This window comes from Pipra filicauda, unplaced genomic scaffold, assembly GCF_003945595.2.
Source record: "Pipra filicauda isolate LSUMZ 115617 unplaced genomic scaffold, ASM394559v2 scaffold24_size8852520_pilon, whole genome shotgun sequence".
Lineage (NCBI taxonomy): Eukaryota > Metazoa > Chordata > Aves > Passeriformes > Pipridae > Pipra > Pipra filicauda.
The window spans coordinates 8,267,475-8,288,780 of NW_024104365.1; the positions used below are offsets into that span (position 1 = coordinate 8,267,475).

At 47.9% G+C, this 21,306-nt stretch overlaps 1 protein-coding gene across 1 annotated transcript; it reads left to right on the forward strand.

Moving 5' to 3' along the window:
• The first annotated feature begins 3,819 nt into the window (after positions 1-3,819).
• On the forward strand, positions 3,820-21,157 carry EFHC1 (EF-hand domain containing 1). Its single transcript, XM_027738361.2, has 11 exons — positions 3,820-4,023; positions 8,815-9,036; positions 10,682-10,969; positions 12,663-12,812; positions 14,200-14,392; positions 14,701-14,921; positions 15,629-15,769; positions 16,949-17,162; positions 17,505-17,652; positions 18,425-18,629; positions 20,639-21,157. Exons 1-11 carry the CDS (start codon positions 3,835-3,837, stop codon positions 20,762-20,764), a joined length of 2,097 nt encoding a protein of 698 aa, XP_027594162.1. The 5' UTR covers positions 3,820-3,834; the 3' UTR covers positions 20,765-21,157.
• Positions 21,158-21,306: the final 149 nt, after the last annotated feature.

A 21,306-nucleotide genomic window follows, 5' to 3' on the forward strand; every position in this document is an offset into this window, starting at 1 on the left:
CCACAGCCATGGAATGGTTCAGTTTGGAAGAGACTCTGGGGGTCACCTGGCTCTGCTCAAGCAGGGCTACCCAGAGCTGGCTGCCCAGGTCCATGTCCAGATGGATTTTGAAGATCTCCAAGGATGGAGACACCATCACCTCTCTGGGCAACTTGTGCCAGTGCTTGGCCACCCTCAGAGTAAAAAAGTGTTTCCTGATGTTCAGAGGAACCTCCTGTTCCAGTGTGTGCCCATGGCCTTTGGTCCTGGGCACTGGGACCTGACACAGAGCCTGGCTCCATCTTCTCTGCACCCTCCAGAGCTTCAGGGATTTATATACATTGATAAGATCCTTTAAATATTCCCTGACCTGATGGTCTTCTACCAAGGTACGTATTCCTTGCTCCAGCCTTTTCCACTGGTCTCAAGGACCTGGGATTCCTGAAGGCTAGTTAGTAAATACTGAGGTGAGGAAGGCTTTTCTGTGTTCTGTGCAACCAGCTCCCACATCTTGCTGAGTAACGGGCCCACATTTTCCCTAGTCTCCCTTTTGTCATCCATGCACCTATAGAAACCTTTCTGGTTGTCTTTGACACCCCTGGACAGATTCCAGTTGGGCTTTGCCTTTCTTCATCTCTGCTCTCTCAAATTCCTTCCTATCCATATCCTTGATTTCACCTTCTCTATGCTGCTTCTGTGTTTGAGTTTTCCCTGTTTATCCATGCAGGCCTGATGGCATTTTTGCCCAGCTTCCTGCTTGTTGGAATGGTCCGCTCCTGAGCTTGGAGGAGGTGACTCCTCCTCAAGCCTTATCCCATGGGACTCTACCAATGAGGTGGAGATCTCAGCAGAGACCAAATTCTTCTCCTGAAGTCCAGAGCTGTGAATTTGCTTTTTACCCTCCTCCCTCCCCTCAGGATCCTGAACTCCACCATCTCATGTTTACTGCAGCCAAGGCTGTCTTCATCCAGGCAAAACTCCATGCACTCCAGCTGTTGTCTCACCAAAGGGCAACTCCCCCTCCTCACCTTCTTGGTGCCCTTAAAAAGACTGTCTGTCTCCCTCCATTGCAACACTCAGGTCATGGGAGCCATTCCACCACATCTTCCTATGATCCCCAGATTGCAGCCCTGCAGATGCACACATGGCTCTGATTCATCATGCTCAGTCCCCACACTGCCTGAGTTCTTTACACACACTTCGGAGAGACACCCCAGCACACTGACTTCCCAGATTTAGGGATCCCAGTTTTAGGGATTTTTCCATCACAGTGGAAAATTGTTGATTTTGTGATCCCTTTCTGTCACATCGCTCCAGGTCCTCAACTTACCAGCCTTGTCCAGGAGGATAATGTGTGATCACATTCATACCTCATCCCCCAGGATGTACACTTGTGTGAATTTCAGTTCTCAAAACCTCTAAAAATCTTATATTTTTCCTTCTATTAACCAACACTTTTAAGGATTTCTTAATATAACACAGAGACTAAGGCTTCTGTATGGTTGTGTTTTTACCCACCAGAGGGCGAGTTGTCTCCATCTGTGTCCTCCAGTGCCACGAAAGCAGAGCCTGATTAAGAATCCCTTTTCCTTTTCATGGGTAGACAGCAGGGATGTAGGAAGCTAACATCTTACCACCTTAACATTGGTAATTCAGATTTGTCTGTGCAGAAGTTGTCAGAGCTGAATCCAGATCTTCTGAATTGCACTTCAATTCTTTATTCCTCATTTCTTCTCTCTCCTGCTTTACAGTCACTATTCCTAAGAAAATACCAGCTTCTGCTATGGTTTTCCTTAAGCTTCCTTTCATGGAATCACAGAATGGTCTGAGCTGGAAGAGACCTTAGAGCTCATCTAGTTCCAAGCCCCTGCCATGGGCAGGGACACCTTCCACTAGACCAGGTTGCTCCAAGCCCCGTCCAACCTGGCCTGGAACACTTCCCTGAATGGGGCAGCCACAGCTTCTCTGGGCAACCTGTGCCAGGGCCTCACCACCCTCACAGGTGAAGAATTTATTCCTGATACCTAATTCAAACCTGCCCTCTGTCAGTTTAAAACCATTGTCCCTTGTCCTATCACCAGATACCCTTGTAAATAATCCCTTTTTGGCTCTCTTGGAGCCTATTTAGGCACTGGAAGGGGCTCTAAGGTCTCCCTGGAGCCTTCTCCACGCTGAACATCCGCAGCTCTCTCAGCCCATCATCGTTACAGTCTGTGCAGGGGCACTGTGACACACAGCCTTGTCACAAACTTGATGTCACTATCCTCAGGGATGATCCCTGGCACACGAAGGCAAGTTTTCTTCTCTGAGCAAGGCCTTGCTCCCTGCTAAACACTGCCTGGATATCGCATCATGAGAAAATCAGAGCAAATGCTCAGTCCCAGCACCTGCCTTTGAGTCAGCCATCACACCAGCAGCTTTGCTGTCTTCCAGGTCCAACCCTTCCAGCCCTGCTTGGCCTCCAATCCATTATTTTCCTTTCTAAGCTCATCAGCCTCATTCTTTATCTCCCACCGGCTGGCTTTCTTCTCTCTCCCACACCGTGCTCAGACAGACGGTTTGGCTGCATTTCTCCCCGCTTAACTTCTGCTTACAAAACCCTCGATCTGCTGCCTGCCCTTGGATCGCAGCCTGGCTCGTCTTGTGTGCTGCTGATAAAGGGAACAAGGGAAAGACACACAAAAAGCCTCTTTTTTTTTTTTTTTTTCATAGAATCACAGAATCATAGAATGGTTTGGGTTGGAAGTGACCTTAAAGATCATCTCATTCCAACCCCCCTGCCATGGGCAGGGACACCTTCCACTAGACGAGGTTGCTCAAGCCACATCCAACCTGGCCTCGAACACTTCAGGGATGGGAAATCCACAACTTCTTTGGGCAACACGCAACTTTGCTCTTCCATGGTAATGGATTTAGCTCTCTTTCCTCTCTTGCATTTGGGAGTGCTTTTGCACAACCACCTTTTCCTTGCTGGTCTCCCTGCTGCTTGTTTTTGCCCCTTTCTCATGTTTGAAAGAGAGGGATTATATCAGTGCTACATATTAAACCCCCACTATTGCACAGCTCATATACCTACTATATACATAATAAACCAGCACAACCGCTTCTGTTAAAATGTTTCAAGCACTCTAGGTATAGATTTGACCCTCCGTGGCTACTCCTCACCGTGGGCACTGCACGGGGCAGGGAAAACTTCCCAAAAAAGTAGCCTGGATGCCACCACCTGTTTTGGAGTCCAAGATATTTTAATGTGAGGGGGCTGTGGGGGGCTGTGAGGAGCTATGAGGCTGTGAGAGGCTGTGAGGGGCTGAGAGGGGATATGGGGTCTATGAGGGGCTGTGAGAAGCTGTGATGGTATATAGGGCCTGTGAGGGGCTGTGATGGGATATAGGGCTTGTGAGGGGCTGTGGGGTCTGTGAGGGGCTTTGAGGGGGGCGTGGGGGGCTGTGAGTGGGATGTGAGGGGGATGTGAGAGGCTTTTGGGGGGATATAAGGTGGGATGTGAGGGGGCTGTGAGGGGCTATGAGTGGACTTTGAAGGGGGTGTGAGGGGCTGTGAGGAGTCTGTGAGGAGGTTATGAGGACGCGGTGAGGGGAAAATCCCAAGTAAAAGAGGATTAACGCGTTCTGTGTCCTTATTTCCACACTGCGGGGGCCGAACCGCCCGCCCGGTACCGCGTAAGGACGGTCCGACCCCTCCACCTCCCTCCGTAACGTCGCCACCGCCGCCCCGCGGACCGTGGCGCTAACTGCGCAGGCGCGGAGTGAGGCGCGCGGAAGGGTCCGCGCATGCGCACTGAGCGCCCCGGCGGTTGCCGTGGAGACGCGTCGGCGGGGCCGGGCCGGGAGCGCCGCCATGAGCGCGGGACCGGGAACGGGATCAGGGCCGGGACCGGGATCGGGAACGGAATTAGGACCAGGACTAGGACCCGGACTGGAATCAGGATCGGGACCAGGACCAGCACCGGTACCGGCCCTGGGACCGGGGCCGGGGCCGGGGCCGGGTCTGCCCTTCCTCCCCGGCTGTGCCGTCAGGGACCCCACGGTGAGCGCACACGCCTGCTGTACCCTCCGCCGTTCCCCCGTCCCAGGGACTCCTCTCGACCAGGGGCGCCAGAGACTCGTCGGGGGACCTCATGGCCCCTGAAGACCCCCCCTGGGAATGTGGTACTGCCTCAGACCCTCCTCTAATTCCCCCGGAGACCTGGTACCCCTAAAGTCAACTAATATTCATGGAATCATGGAATGGTTTGGGTTGGAAGGGACCTCAAAGATCATCTGGTTCGAATCCCCTGGCATGGGCAGGAACACCTTCCACTTGGTTGCTCCAAGCCCCATTCAGCCTGGCCTCGGACACTTCCAGGGATGGAGCAGCCACAGCTTCTCTGGACAACCTGCCCCAGGGCCTCACCACCCTCACAGCCAACAATTCCTTCCCAATATCCCATCTAACCCTGCCCCCTGGCAGTGGGAAGCCATTCCCCTTTGTCCTGTCCTTCCAGGCCCTTGTCCAAAATCCCTCTCCAGCTCTCTTGGAGCCCCTTTAGGCACTGGAAGGGGCTCTAAGGTCTCCCTGGAGCCTTCTCTTCTCCAGGTGAACACCCCCAGCTGTCCCAGCCTGTCTCCAAAGCAGAGGGGCTCCAGCTCTTGGAGCATCTCTGTGGCCTCCTCTGGACTCACTCCAGCAGCTCCACATCCTCCTTGTGCTAGGGGCCCCAGAGGTGGATGCAGCACTGCAGGTGAGGTCTCACAAGAGCAGAGTAGAGGGGACATGTTACCCCCTGAACCCATGCCAAGGGAACATCCTGTTCCTCAGACCACTCTGTAATTCCCTGGAAAGACCTGGTATTCACCAAATATCCCTGAGGCAACTTGGTGTTGTGTGAACCCATGTCCTGAGAACGTGGTACCCCTCAAACTGACCAGACCCTGGTACCCTGTGATGTGACCCTCAAGGAACCTGGTGCCCTGTAACCTCGTTTGATGCTCCTGAGCAGGCCTAATATCCACTGAACTCTCCCCAAGGAACTTGGTGTTTCCCAAAGCCCACAGATCCCTGCTGAACTCACTTCTGGGGGACCTGAATGCTCTAAACCCACTTGGTATTCCCTGAGCCCACTCACAGCTGATCTGGTACTCCCTAAGTTCTCCCAGTCTCCCTTGTAATTGCAAGTGTGTTCCAGGGGTCTTGGTGCTTTTAATCTTGTCCCTAAGGAATCCATTGCATCATGTACCCATCTTATAACCCTGAATTTGTTCTGATAGCTTCGGGGAGGGACACACACACACACTGGCCTCATTTGAGATTCCAAAAGCTTTTTCCATAACTGCAGAACTGCTGTCTGCAAACTCACCCCATGGAAATCCAGTCCCCCTGAATCCATCCAATAATTCTCTGACCAGTTCATGTGATACCCCAAGGGAAATCCCCAAACTCACTTTACAGTCTTGAAACCTGATTCCCTCCGGAAAACTGCTGTTTCTCTGAACCATCTCAGTTTCCCCAAAGGAATGTGTTTGAACCTTCAACTCATTGTGATACTGCCCTGAACCAGGACCCTTAAATTCACCTGATACCCACTCATCTGGAAATACCCAGGAGAACACACACTGTCCAAACTTCAAGCAGTCCTCCTCTAGGAATTAATCTCTCAATGCATCCCAATATTACTGTGTCCTGCATCCACCCACCCCTCTTAGAGTGACAGATATGCCCTGAAGTCACCAATCTCCTGGTCAGTCAACACCCTCCTGAAACTCCCTCCTCCAAACATCTGATACTTTCAAAAATGCTCTCCTGGTATTGCCTGGAGAACTGAATCTTTGGTGGTCCAGGTCTGGAACCTGATAACCTGATGAGAGAACTGGTATCCCACCACAGAACTGATACCACCACAGCCTCCAGGATCATCCCAAGGAGGTGCTCCCAGATTCCCTGGAATAAGCAGTCTCATCCTCATCCTCTGCACTTGATACCTAAATGAAGAGGCAACCTCTCCTTTTCCCCATTCCCAGTGACCCACACACTAAGGACCTGATAACCCCAAATCTTCCCAACGTCCTCTTGAGATGAGAGAACTGATACTCCCTGAGTACTCCCATTTACTTCTTGGATGCACAAAAACATCCCACAAAATGTCCAAAAGGGGGTTATTTCGTGCCTGGTTTGGGCACACCAAGGATTTACGGGCTCCTTGGAGAGCATTTCTGACAGGGAAACATTCCTGGCTGCATTCAGCTTCATATATAAAAATTACTTATCATAGAATCATGGAATGGTTTGGGTTGGAAGGGACCTTAAAGGTCATCTCATTCCAACCCCCTGCCATGGGCAGGGACACTTTCCATAGACCAGCTTGCTCCAAGTCTGGCCTCAGTCTTTGACAACTGAGTTCTCCAACAGTTAGTGGAGTCATTTACTCATAACAAATAACCATGCAGTAATAAAGGTCATCTCAGAATTATTATCAGATAATAATACTATTTCCCTGAGATCATTTATAACGTCTCGGAAATCTGCAATTTTCCAGTCTCTAAAATGGGCATCACAACACTTGTTTTCCAGTGAATGCTGAGAGGTGTTGAAGGAAACCTCTGTGATCAAATAAACAGTGTTGTTATTGCTTAGTGCTCATGGGACAGGGAAACACAGACACTGGGAGAGAGAATGGTGTTTGTGTGAAGTGTTATAGACTTGGAAAAAGTAGGACTTAATTCAGTGCAGTTTCTTCAGATAGGGACTGGCAGCTACTGGGATTAGGAGTTTACATTCTGGGTTTTCCCTTTTAAATTTCCATTAGTCACCTGATCCTGTGAGATGTTATCTGGCATCCAAGGCTCACTTGGGAGAGCTTATCCACTCCAGGAGCCTAGTGTCTCTATGAGGTGTTTTTTTTAGGCAACTGTGGGCCCTTAAAAGCCTGTGCACTTCTGGCAAACACTGATATTGCTCAAATGAAAGACAAACTTCCTGGTTTTCCTTGAATATTTTCCCCACAGCTTTCCCTCTGGATGTATTTAACAGAAGGAAATGGCAGTTCTGTGGCAGTTTGTAAGATGTTGTGCTAACGTGTCTTTAGTCAACTGTTATTTTCACCTGAACCTGTTTTCCTCACTGCTCTCTCCATTGCAAGATCTGTAGTAGTAGGTTAAAGAGAAAACAAGGAATTATGTGAAATTCAAGTGGGGCCTTGAAGATATAAATAAGATTAGAGGCTTAACCATGAGGGGTGAGGTAGGGGGTGGAGAAGAAGTGTTTCACATGCCTGAGGTTGGACTGAGTGCAAGTCTGAGGCTGGAAAAGGAGCTGAAACTTGTTCTTTCAGCACTAGAAATGCATACAACTCTGTTTTATTTGGCAACAGTCAAGGGGTTTTATTGTCAAAGACTCATAATTTCTCCTGCTTTCTCTGGAGCATGAAGTGTTGAAAGCCCAGTGGGACCAGTCAGGCTTTCAGGAGTGCAGGTGATGTACCAGGTGTGGTGAATTCTACAGCAAGTGGAATGGCTTGATGGCACTCAGGTCTGAACCTACTCTTCAGTAGTGAAGAGCAGGACTGGCTGAAAGAGATCAAGTCCTACTCACAGCTCTGATTGAGTCTGGGGAGAAGGACTTTGGATTCTGGTGGGTGAGAGGCTGGACCTGCCCCGGCGCATGGACAATCCTAGCCCAGAAACCCCCCGTGTCCTGGGCTCATCCCACAGCATGGGCAGCAGGGGAGAGGGGGATTCTGCCCCTCTGCCCCCTCAGGTGAGACCCCACCTGCAGAGCTGCCTCCAGCCCTGGGGAACAACAGCAGAAGGACTTGGAGCTGCTGGAGAGAATCCAGAGGAGGCCAAAGAATTGCTCCGAGGGCTGGAGCCCCTCTGCTCTAGAGACGGGTTGCGAGAGCTGGGGGTGTTCACCTGGAGAAGAGAAGGCTCCATGGAGACCTTAGAGCCCCTTCCAGTGCCTAAAGGGTCCACAAGACAGATGAGGACAAACTTTTTAGTAGGGCCTGTACCACTAGGACAAGGGATGATGGTTTTAAACTAAAAGAGAGTCAGTTTAGGTGTAAGGAAGAAGTTTTTTGCAGTGAGGGTGGTAAAACACGGGCACAGGTTGCCCAGAGAAGCTGTGGCTGTGCTATCCATGGAAGTTCAAGGCCAGGTTGGACAGGGTTTGGAGCAACCTGGGATAGTGGAAGGTGTCCCTGCCCATGGCAGGGGGTTGGACCAGATGACCTTTAAAAGTCTCTTCCAAATCAAGCTGTTCTGTGATTCTGTGGCTGTGGAGAGAGGTGATAAAACAACTAATGTGCTTTAGTAGGTTTCATAATTGCAGTTCTGTGAGCATGACACACCAAGATTTAGCCCAGCAAAGAAAATCCTGTATCATGCCCAGGAGAGGGTTAACAAAATAAATAACAACAGAATACACAGAGAGTGCACAACAGTCAAGGGAGCACCATAAGGCAGTAACTGAGGTCCCATGGTGCCCTGTACTGCTGAAAAACAGGGTAGGGAACAAAAGGGTTGTGAGATCAATACCACATAAAGTGCTGACACCCCATTCTAGGCACTGAGTATGGTGGCAATAGGGAAATTCATTGATTTCAGTTCTTGGGGAATCTGTGAGAGTGTTAGGATTTGAGTCCACTCTCATACTTTTTACATCCAGCCACTTACTGTTTTTTCAGCCTCCTTGGTCTAAGTGTAAAATTTGATTTTAAATAGCTGCTGCAGTAGTTTATAATAAAATGCTGGGGGTAGGGGAGAGAGACTGGTTTTCTGTGCTTTCAGTAGCTGTATCTACTCAGTTCATGCAGTATTTTGACAGCTGGATTTCTTTCCACAGAGAACATCTTTTCATCGGTCCCACACACTGGGCTTCAGAAATGGATATGCCTTTTCCCAGCTGCCAAGGGAGGGGATTGGCGGGGAGACGATCTTCCCAAATCTGCTCTCTCAAGATCAGCTGGATGATTTATGCACAAAGGGACCCACCCTGACCTACGGGCCAGCCAAGAAGTCTCCACCTCCACCCTTCATGCCGTCATACGTGGCTTTTGACAAACAGGTATAAAGAAGCTTATTCCAGGAATATCACTGGCCAAATTCGGAGACACAAACACTCGGCTCCAGGGTTCACAAGACTTTGTGCAGCAGTTTTCAGATGCCACAGCCCTTAGTCAGAGACAGCTGAACCCCAGACTGAAAGAGGCTTTCTTTGCTAGAGAGGAGGATTATAATACGTAAACGATGTAAGACATTGCCTGCAAGTTATACTCCAGCATTTCCAGCAGGGTTGGAAAAGAGATTTTGATTAACTCTGAAAAGCTCCAGTTTATAACTATTGCTCTGTAAGCCACAGCCTTGGCTTTTTGTGTTTCCAAAACTGTACTGAGATTGCAACTGAGCTTTAACTGGAAACATCAGTCTGCAGTGGGGACTCTGATAGTCTGACTGTGGTCTATCTATTTATGCTTGTGTTGGTCATCACAGCGTGTCCCAGCCTGTGCTGCGCCATTAGTACTTCCTGAGTTACATCCCGGTGATCATATTGGACTAGGAGGTGGCTCTGTGTCTGTTCAGGGCAGTCCTGAGCTGACCCTTGATTTTAAATGCTCCAGTGTCCCATCCTGCAATTGGCAGCCACGGACAGAGCAGTGGCTGCAGAGCTCTGTGCAAGGCTCCTGGAGCTCGACACATGCAGGGCTCCACACACTGCCAGGGAGTGCAGCCTGGAGCAGTCTGGAGCCAGCCAACCCTCAGTCCGTCTGTGAGACAGGCTGGGGAACAGATGTGCCGTGTTAATTACTGAGGCTGTTCCTTCAGAGTGATGTATACATTGCTGTTTATTCTGTCAGATCCTTCTCTGCCTCTTCCTTCAAGCCAGAGGAGCATCAAGGGCCCCAGTGCTGCTGGGGGTGTCCTGGTCCCTTGTGGGGCACTTTGCTGACTGGTAGGAACTTGCTGGCTTTATCATCCCTTCATTATCCAGGCCTCTGTGCTGATGTAGCCTGGGTATGCAAGGCCTGATTGGCCACTTACATCCTCTTAGGGTCATTGAATGACCTTGGAGAGAATACTCCTCCTACTTCTGCCAAGCACAGGGACTGGCTGATTAATTTCCTTGTTTCCCCAGCACAGATCAGGCTTTGCTGTCAGTGCTGAATAGATGTGACTTCAGATCATACAATCGTGGAATAGTTTGGGTTGGAAGGGACTTAAAGATCCTCTTGTTCCTACCCTCCTGCCATGGGCAGGGACACCTTCCACTAGACCAGGTTGCTCAGAGCCCCATCCGACCTGGCCTTGACATGATGAGCCATGCAGATTTTAAAATCTCTTCCCTAAATCAGGGGCTGTAAAGCTGACAAATAAAGAGTAACGTATGTCAGTAAATTACTGTCAACAGCCAAGCACCTGGCAGAAGGTGAAATAAGCATGTGATTAAGGAGGAGTAAGGAAAAACTTGTATTTTTACACCTGTCCCATGCATGTCAAATTTGTCAAAGGCAGGTCTTGATAAAAGCCCTCACGGTGCCTCTGCCACCACTCACAGATTTGGCCTCAGTTGTGTTTGATGATTTTGTAGAACACAATCCAGTAACTTTGCACTGCCAGAGCAAATTAAAAATAAATTATTGCTCTTAATAGACTAATCACAGTGTTCAAATTGTTTCTTTCTCTCCCCCTCTGTTATGTTGTCCCTTGGGCAGGTTTTGAAGTTCGATGCCTATTTCAAGGAAGAAGTTCTTACCTCTGCAGAGGAGCATTACCGGATCCGCCAAGTGGGCATCTACTACTACCTGGAAGACGACAGCATGTGTGTCATAGAGCCTGTGGTGAAGAACTCTGGGCTCATTCAAGGCAAACTTATGAGACGCCACCGGGTGCCCAAGAATGACCAGGGGGATTATTACCACTGGAAGGACCTGAATCTGGCCACGAACATCACCATGTACGGCAGGACGTACCGCTTAGTCGACTGCGACTCCTTCACCAAGGTGGGTTGCTGGTAGAGAGAACACTGACAGAAAGAATCCTGGGAATTACAGGTGGACAGACCTGTTAGAGTCCAGCAGCTTGCATCTGTAGCTCACAGTCTTTCATTTTGCTTTTTGTATAGATTTCTTTCTTCAGGCCAATGCAGAGTTCAAGGTATGATATTTGCTGAGGGCATGTGAACTGCTTGGTACTTTAGCCCCAGGACTGCTGGGAATCCACCCCTTGTCCTCAGGACTTCTCCTTGCAGTACAAATTCCGATTCATCTCCGGGTGCAGAAACATTGTGCATACATGAGAAGGAAATTAGGGATCCTAACTCTTTTCTGATTTAATATTCCTCTGTTAAGGACAGGGGAAGGGAATAAAATCAATAATTCTGCACCCATCCACAGCCAAGCCATGATCTGTGGGTTGGGAATCATGGTATGAACTGACCTTTCTAAAAGCTTACTCACTGCCTGCTTTTCTATTTCTGGCTATTTCTGTGCCAGTAAATGAGATAATAACGATCCAATAACAAGTTATAACAATTACCAGTACACTGGTATCCTGTTAGATTTTCCCCAGGATAATCTCAGTCCTGCTCAGCTACTATTCTTCCAGGCCAGGAGTTAGAATACTCCAGGGACCATTCTCAATAGGTGAGTTACGTGCAGTCAACCTGTTCTGGAAGCTGTGAGAGTTTAGATCCAGGCTTTTCCTTGCCAGTTGGCCTCAATGCCCAGGAATGTTCCCAAACATGTGTAATAATTGGTGTATATGTGGCTGTGGGACCAGCTGTGCTGAAACTGGAGGACTGTTAAAGTCAGCCCACATCAAATGAAGAGCTGGTCCTCATGTTAATTTGATGAAAAACATGGAATGAGCTTACATGGGTCCACATCTCCAGGCCACCAGTCTATTTATCATTAACCTGCACCCTCCAGACCGGAAAATAGTGAGTCTGAAAGTGTGAACCTGCCTTGTGAGTCTTCGGGGGGATCCCACATCCCCCTTGGAGAAGTTTGCATGGGTGTTTCCTGGGCCGAATATTTTCATGGGCCACTTCCCAAGGCTAAAAAGGGAACAAGTCCATTGACTTCAGAGGTTGTTTTGAGTGAGTGATGCGAGTACACAAATGACACCCTAGAGGTTGTTCATGCATCCAAGGTAAGCAAGAAAGCCCTTCATAAACAAGCAGATTGCACTCTTTCTGTGGGAAAAGTACTCCTGAAAGATGGAATGAAGCTGACACTGACACATATCCTCATGCCTGGGAGGTCTTGGTGGGCCTAGTGTGGGTAACACTAACTTCCACTGTCTGACACAGCGCTAAGACTCTTGCAAATTTAAGCTGACTGCATCTGTGTTAAACACCCATTTAACTTTTTTCATTTACATAAAAGAGACCAACTGGCAGTTATCCTCTATTTAAAGCCCTAAGGCCAAGGAAAACTGTGCTCCAGTGAAATCTGAGTTAGGATGTTGAAGACAGGACTGCTCTGATTAATTAAAGGGTAAGCAAAGCTAAGAAGTAGCTTAAACAAATATCTTTGTCATCTGATGTACTTGCTATTGCAGTAGAGTTCTCTGTTCTCCTCACAGAGGACCTTGCAGTATTCTGACCTCCCTCACCTCTGCCCACCGGTAATCTCTAGTCACCTCTTACCTTCAGAACTCACGGCACATTAACACCTCAGATGACCTTCCTAGGTGTTCATGGAGAGCCAGGGAATTGTACTGAACCCTCCAGAGCAATTGGTTTCGGATCCTTACATAGAACAGCGCCGGACGCCTGTGCAAAAGCCCATCGTGCCAGCAGGTCCCGACCCCCTCTGGCAGTTCCTGACCTACGACACAAAGGTGAGAGAGCTGGAGATTACCCACATACTGTGGGATTACCCATAGTACCCACTCATAAAGCACCTCCAATCCTGTGTCCAGTTGTGGGCCCCTCACTTCAGGAAAGACATTGAAGGGCTGGAGCGTGTCCAGGGAAGGGAAAGGAGCTGGGGAAGGGGCTGGAGCACCAGGAGCAGCTGAGGGAGCTGGGGCGGCTCAGCCTGGAGAAAAGGAGGCTCAGGGAGTCCTTCTTACCCTCTGCAACTCCCTGACAGAACAGTAGAGCCAGATGGAGGTTGAGCTCTGCTCCCAGAAAACAAGGGACAGGATGAGAGGAAATGGCCTCAAGCTGTGCCAGGGGAGGTTCAGGTTGGACATCAGGAATATTTTCTTCATTGTAAGGGCTGTTAAACATTGGAAGGGACTGCTCAGGGAAATGGTGGAGTCACCATCCCTGGAGGTGTCAAAGAAACAATTGGATGTGGCACTTAGTGCCATGATCTAGTTGACAAAGTCAAGGTTGGTCAAAGGTTGGACTCCATGATCTAAGAGTTTTTTTCCAGCCTAGATGATTCTGTGATTACAGACTATATGTGCCATTGAAACCCAAATCTGCAACCTCCATCATTCTAAAACACCTCAGTCTGCTGAAGAGACTCCAGATTTGCTCCTTTCGTGGCTTTAGTGAGAAACAGGACCTTTTATGTTTTTTCTGGGCTTTGTGCCTTGTAAACTCTTGCCAGCTCCTTTTTAGATTGCAGAGTATCCATTGCTCTCTTGCTTTCTGTTGGGATGAGATAAGCCACCTGCCTCTGGAATTTAGCATCCAGATGCAGTTCTATTACGAATGGTTGTGCTGCATCCACTCCTCTCTTCCCCCAAAACATTGATGCCAGGTGCCAGAGCAGGCAATTTCAGACAAACAAAACTGCCACTTGTTCTGACTGAGTTCTCCCTGTGCACACAGCCGACTAACACTGGCCTCCCTGCTCCTCTGGATCTTCTTTTCATGTAGCAACAGTTTAAGGAACCCTATGGACTACATCCATACTAGAAAATGAACCAGGGCTGGGATACAACCCAAGTTCTGCATGTTGTCTCTGGCCAGCTATCAATCAAACATCTCCCGGCCATCAGCTATGGGTTAGCACAGACCAGGATTGTATCCAGATACTATTTTGGATGTGTTCCACCTTTTTTGAGTGGAACAGGCAGTTTTGCTATGTGGATGTAAGCTGGGCCACACCTTCCAGTTTACTGCCAGTTTAGCCTTGGTGGCTACTGGGCTGCCTGTTCAGGAGCTGGACCTTGGGGAACTCTTGAGCATCTCAGCATGAGCAGTTTGATTTCTTGGCATCAAAAGATGATTCAGATCCATGATTGTCTGCTTCTCTTTTCTCCACCCCAGGTCCTTCGCTTCTACGCCATATGGGATGACACAAACCACCCCTTTGGTGACCAGCATCGTTGCATCATCCATTACTTCTTGGCAGATGACACAGTGGAGGTTCGGGAAGTGTACAGTAGAAACGATGGGAGAGACCCATTCCCAGTCCTGATGAAACGCCAGCGCTTGCCCAAAACCCTCGCAGAAAAGAAAAGTAAGTTTAGATTGGCACATCTGTCTGGGCTAAAGTGCCTTGGTGGGTGGACACGTCCATGGTGGCTGGGCCAGAGATACACTGCCTCTGGAGAAACTTGGCTGAGAACACTCCAAGTGTCACTGTTTTATAGTCAAAGTTCTTTAAGTGATCACGAAATTCTTTATCTTTTGGGAAACAGTGGCAGGACAGCAGTGCCAACAGCTCCCTGGAGCTATTTATACAGCTTGCTTTTATATTCCTTTTCACTTAGAAATGTTAACATCTACCTGATTAATTTACTTTTCCTTTTGCTCCATTGTCCTTAGTGGGCTTCCCAAGCTGTGTGCTGGAGATCACTAATGAGGAGGTACTTGAGTGGTACTCACCCAGAGATTTTGCTATTGGCAAAACCATCACCCTCCTTGGACGCACCTTCTTAATCTATGATTGTGACAAGTTCACACAGAACTTCTATCGGGAAAAATTTGGGATCACAGACTTCCAGCCACTGCAAATCAGTGAGAAACCACTCGAAAAAGTTCCACAGGTACTGCAAACAATTTCTGAAAGGGAGAAAGGAAAGAAGTAGTTGGTATAAGCTCTTATAATAAAGTAGAGGTTCAGTTTAGTGAGAACCTACAGAAAACAAGTTCAACTTAAAGAAAAAAAGCGAGTAATTTGAAGAAGACAAGGCAAGAATGGTCATAATCGATATAAAAATGAAAATCTGGCTGCAGTCATACTACTGAACTCTCCTTACTCTCCAAAACAGTTTTGCCAAGTCCAGATTGCCTACTGGAGATGATCACAGTGCTTGTTACCTCCCAAACTGAGCCTAGGAATGGTTTGGAGTGTTAATTGACCTATAACATAGACATGGTGGGGATAGGTTACCAGTGTAACCAAATAGACGGTTGAGTTCCTGTGCACAGGAAGGTTTAGCTGGAACTAGATGATTTTAAGGTCCCTTCCAACCCAAACCATTCCATCATTCTATGATTCTATAATACAGCCATAGTCTCTTTATTCAGAGAAATTACCTGGCTTTCTGATTTTTTTAATCCTCTTATATTTTCATTAAATCCAACACATGACCAGGCCAGTAGCATCTCTACTGGGTAGATTGTCACAGCTCTTGCTACCTGGTGACTGAAGATTTCCTTCCAAATTAGACAGGTTTTGATAAGCTGCCTTGCAAACTTTGTCTTCTTCTCAGTTTCAGCTGTTTATGGTTGATATCTCCTCTGGATGCAGGTAATTCCTCCCCATAATGGTTTTGGCATGCCTGAAGACTCTCTCCAGAACTGCCTCCGCCTGATTCCAAAGCGTCCACAGAAAGATGTTATTAAGATGCTGGAGAATGATCTCAAGGTCCTGCGGTACCAGGCAGCCCTGGTAAGTGCTTTCCTTGGTGGAATAATGCCAGCTTGTGTGGTAGAGTCAGGAGGGTGGGAGGAGCAGCCTGCTCAGACAAGGCTGTTGGCAAATTCTTCTCTGTGCCAGTGGGAGAAGAGAGTTCCCCAAGCCAGCACGAGTGTCCCTCGGGGGATGCCAGGGGGCATCCTTGTGTGCTCGCTGTAACAATGAGCAGCACAAGAAGGTAGGAAAAAAAAAAACAACAAGGCCAGAAAGTACCAACCAGACATGCCACAAACCCACAGCCATTTATGGAAAAACTCCCACTGCCAGCGGCACGTGACAGATGGCCCTGACTGGAACAGCCTTGCACTGGGCACTGTGCCCCTGCCTGCCTGAAACTGCTGCCATGAGCCAGAGCTTGATGTCTCTGCTGCTGGCTCCAGCACCTGCCCTTCTCCAGGCTAGTCCTGGATGCAGCAGCCAGGAAGGAGCTGTCCTAGCAGAGCAGCCAAGTGCCAGCGTAGAAGCTGGAGAGTCCGGTGTTTTCCAAGAGCATCCAGGCCCTGGCCTTTGTGCCAGCTTTCCAGTTGGTTTATGCAAGGAGCCTCTGGCACGTCCAGCAGTAGCAATGGCATTTCCTGTGCTGCCTGGTGCCTGCCCTCTCCAAACACCCTGGGTGAATAAGGGCTGGTTTCTTTTCCCTATTGTGCAGGAGCTCCCTAAAGGTCACAGCTGACAAGTTCAGATCCACTTAATTTTAAAGGAGGCAAGTAAACCCACTGGTGTGTCAGGGGAGTGACTTCCTGTGACTAAGAGCTGAAGCAGCACCAACCTCTCTCAGGCACTCAGTAGAATGAAAAAAATGTAACTTTAATACTGAATTTTACAGCCTCTCTGGGATGAATCATTCCATATAGGATATTCCTTTCTCTTGGATTATTCAGTCAGTGGAAATACTGAATATACTTGGTCACTGCAGCCTAGATTCTGCTGCTGTTGCCTGAGTAGAGCACATAACCTTTGAAATTCAGATAGTGAGTGCTGTCTAAGGCTTTGTTACACTATGTCGGCACACCAGGAGCTTTGTTTAGTCAGCAATAAAAAAAGCTGTGAGCTCTGGGTGCTTATGGGTGGGTTACCAGGTACTCCTGAGCACCCCAGGAAAGGAAAACCTGGTTGAAATGTTCTTTTCCAAACCCACTACCTTTGCTTTAGGAATCACCAGTCCCTGAGGACAGAAATCGTCGTTTCATCCTCTCTTATTTCCTCTCTGATGACACGATCAGCATCTATGAACCCCCAATCCAAAACTCTGGCATCCCTGGAGGCAAATACTTAAAAAGGACCAGAGTTGCCAAGCCAGGGTCTACTCCAGAGGATCCCATATACTTTCAGCCCTCTGACTTCACCATTGGCTCTACAATTGAAGGTAAAATCCAGCCTGGATTGATAATACTCTGCTCTGATATGACATTTATTGCATGGACAGTGCATATCCCTTCCTTTGCTTGAAGGATTTGTTGCTTCTGGGTCTCATCACATTTGAGCTTCCAGATCAGCAGGTGGTGTACACCGATATAATTCTGTTACTGTCAATGTCTGAACCTTTGAATCAGTGAAACTATTCTTACTTCAAGAAGTGAAACAAATAGCAGAGCTGGCTCAAAGCTGAGACCAGCCACAGGAGAGGAATCATGCTCCCTCCTGGATGAAGGGACTTGCCCATACTGAAACACAAGTAACACTTCTTTCTTTCATGCCTCTTCCCCAGTGTTTGGCCACAGGTTTGTTATCACTGATGCTGACGAATATGTGCTTAATTACTTGGAAAGAAACGCAGAGAGTTTCCCTGCAACAACACTGCAATCCCTGAGGGATCATTTTCGCCCACGGAAGGCAGTAAAGGACACTGTCAACAAGTAGGCTACAAAGGATGGCGTTGTGGGGCTAAACAACACTCAGGGTTGACATCTAAGGGCATTTGCAGCAGCCTCCATGGGCTGGCTGCTCTGCTGGTTATTCAGCTACAAGAGCCTGTGTTTGGACACATACAGAGGGGGTGAAGTGTGTACAATAAAATGTCGTGGCTGGTGCTGACCCAAAACCCTTGTGGGACAGCTCTGGCTCATGAGCAGAGACACTTTCAGCCAGATCATGGAATCACAGAATTTGGGTTAGAGGGGACCTTAAAGCTCATCTAGTTCCAACCCTTCTGCTGTGGACAGGGACACCTTTCTCTGGAACAGGTTGCTCAGAGCTCCATACAGCCTGATTTTGAACACTTCCAGGGATGGGGGGGGGGGCACCTTTTCCCAAAAGGCATCAGTTCACTGTAACAGATGCTGCCAATTTGAGCTACTTGATCATTGCAGGCTTAGTGGGTGGTTGGTGGAGTCTTTTTTTTTTGACATTTGTTCCTTCTGTGCTTATCAGCCCATCAGAGCCTAGACCACAACCTCTTTTTTAGCTGTCTGGACTCATTTTGTGTGACCCAGTAACACCCATGTTCCCTCAGAACATTGTTTGGAGGCAATATCATGGTAGTTCAGGGGCTCTGCTTGAAACTTGAGTTGTCCACAGTTCCCAGGACTGTGGAACACACAGGGAAATGCTCCTTGTTCACACAAGTGTCACAGTAAGGCTGCCAGAATCAGCTTTTACATGAAATCCTGTTATTATTTTCTTCTGCAGTGACATCCCCAAGCAGGCCCTGGATGACTTAATTGAGGAGGTTCAGAAGGAGCTGAAGCTCCGTCACAGCTACTTGAACACCAGGAGGTTTCATGAGGCATTTCATCAGTGTGACAAGGATGGCTCTGGAATCATGGACAAAGGAATATTTTTGGACCTTTGTGATAGGTTGGAAGTGCCAACCAGCACCATTCTTCTTAAAAAGGTCAGGAGGAAGGGGTGTTCTGCTTTCCCTCCTGTAGTTCTTCCAAATGATCTCTTATAAAAACCAACCCTAACCAGCTGCTTTACCCTACAAAGAGGAACAGCTTCAAGAAAAGGGCAATAGAGTCCCAATTTAGAAAGGCTTTTGAGATGTTGGACTGAGCCTGTGTCTTAGAGCAGATAATAATTGCTGTCCTCAAAGGAAGGGGAAGAAATGTTACCCAGGTTGCCCCCCATGTTTGGCTGCACTGTCATGTGAAGCCTGAACATTCCTGCTGGCTCAGGTCTTGGATGAGCAGAAGAGGTGTTACATCATGATAGAGATCAGGGATAGGCTACTGCAGACCTATGGAATGTCTGCCCAGCACAGTTGGGATTGAGTAGAGATGACACTGAGGTGCTTAGGGAATGAGCCTTAGGAAAGCTTAGAGATATTCTGGATTTTGCAGCAACTGAATTGAAGGTTTAAGAATTAAGTATTGTCCCAAAAAATTAAATAATAAGAGAGAAAGAAATTAGAATCATAACCACTTGGTTGACACAGCTGGGGACTGTGAGCAACAGCACGTGGAGATCACAGTCTGCACAGCAGAAAATGTGAGGGAAACTGAGAGAAGAATTCATGCAGCAGGGATGGAGGATCCTTTCAGGAATATGACTGGCAAGGGTGCTTCCTTAGCATCATATAACAGGCAGTAGATTAGTGGCCAGTAAAGGCAGACTCAGAGTTTAGAGAAATCTAGAAACCAGAGGGACTAGTTCCCTTGCTAAAATAACAAATTTTCTAAACCAGCCAAGTGTGAGCATCCCAGCCATGGCTAGAAAGGTGCACGGGCAGGGGATTTGTGTCTCTGAATGTGGATGAATAAAGGCCCTGGCCAGCATCCAGGGCTTTCCTGTGCTAGAGTTCATCAGACCTCCCTCCACCCTGAGGAATTTACAGTGTGGTGGGTCCTTCCTGCTCCATCTGAGAATGGGAGAGGAAGTGACATGACTAAAACTAGCTGGAGAACCTGTGACAACTTAGACTAAACCTCTATGTTTGAAACCCCATTCTAGGGCTTACACACTAAAAACATCCCTCTTCTCTCTTGAAATCTTAATACCAGTGTTCCCAGAGCACTCGGGAGCGTGGCAGGGCTATAAATTAAACACAGGGCAGAGTGTGAACTGCTGCCTGGGTTGGAGAGGAGCACAGCTGTCAGTCACACCAGAGCAAACCCCGGTGAATCTATCTCTGGGTGACAAGGGGAAGAAGAATCCTTTCAAGGAACTGTGATATTAGACCTTTTCCATCTCCCTGGGTGTCAGAAGGAGATTAGTTATGCAATTAAAGAAACAAAAGCCCTCTTTCTTCCCCTTAAGCACTCAAAGGCTATAGCTCTGTAACACAATGCAGGGTCAGGCACGGACACCAGAACTGGCTCATTAGTCGGGCTGTCTCCGAGCTCAATTATCTGTGTCTCCCCTTCATGCCATGTGCACTCACCAAAGTGACACCAGGGAACAGGGACAGTTAGACACATAGCCCCCATCCCACTTTTGGCAGGGCTTTCTGGAAGATTTCCCGTGGCCTGTGTCAAGTCTGTGGCCATGCTTTGTATTTTTGTGGGTCTATTGCCACTGTCATGATGCCCAGAAGGAAATCAAGATTAGACTCAAACACTTTAGCTCTTCTTACACAGATTAATGTCATCTATAGGCATTCAAGGTTGGACTTGGACCTTTAGATCAACAAGTCCAACCTTTAGACCATCAAGTCCAACTCTTAGATGGTTGGATTTGATGATCTAAAGGTTGGACTTGATCTTGCAGGTCTTTTCTAACATTAGTGATTCTATGCTTCTAAGTTTACCTGTGAATCAGGACTACCAAGGCTCTTCCAACAGGGGAATAGGATCTCCTGCTCTGACACAAAAGCAGTACCTCTGGGCACTTTCCCCTAAAAACCCCTCGATTTTGCAGCTTCTTCCAACTCTTTATGGTGTTTGTTGTTTTTTGTCCCCACAGCTCATTGACTATTGTTCCTGTGGAGAAGACTATGTAAACTACCGTGACTTCCTTCGAGCCTTCCCTAGTAATCTTTTCCCAGAACCTGAAGCACAAGACGAGCAGTTAAATACCCAGGTGACTTGAAGACCTCGTGCTTCAAAAAGGATGTTCCAGTCTTCACCTTTGCTTCACTCACTCTCCCCCTTTCCATAGAACCAGTTAATTCCACCCTTATTTTGTTAACTTTTTTCTTCCCTAACCTCCCTCTGCCCTTTTGGCTACCACCAAACTTGACTTCACAACTGCTGGATGTTGAAATGAAACTCACAGAAGAAAATTTCTGAGAACCAAAGTTGGGTTCTCCTGTTGATCTCTCAACTTTTTAGTAAAGTATTTTAGAGAGCTGAAGCTCTGAAGCCTGGAGTGAAAACCACTCTAGTTTTCTTTGAGAGTCAAAAGGGCCCTTCACCCTCAAATAGTGAAGACTGCCAGTTTACATTGTTTTAAAATTGCAATAAAAATGCAGTTGCTATAAAAGTGTTAGTAAATCTCTTTTAAATGGAATTACCTCAATGGCTGGAATAGTTAAAGATTAAAATAAGGGAGGGGGGAAAACTCCACAAAGTGACATTTTGGATTTACTCGAAATGGGGTAGTGAGTTTAGCTATCTGGAGATAGCAGGGGT

Excerpts from the sequence above, each read along its gene's own strand:
- EFHC1 (XM_027738361.2), top strand. The coding sequence starts at position 3,835 with ATGAGCGCGGGACCGGGAACGGGATCAGGGCCGGGACCGGGATCGGGA. Across the intron at positions 10,970-12,662 it reads ACTGCGACTCCTTCACCAAG|GTGTTCATGGAGAGCCAGGG; the intron begins GTGGGTTGCTGG and ends TGACCTTCCTAG. Across the intron at positions 15,770-16,948 it reads TGCGGTACCAGGCAGCCCTG|GAATCACCAGTCCCTGAGGA; the intron begins GTAAGTGCTTTC and ends CCTTTGCTTTAG.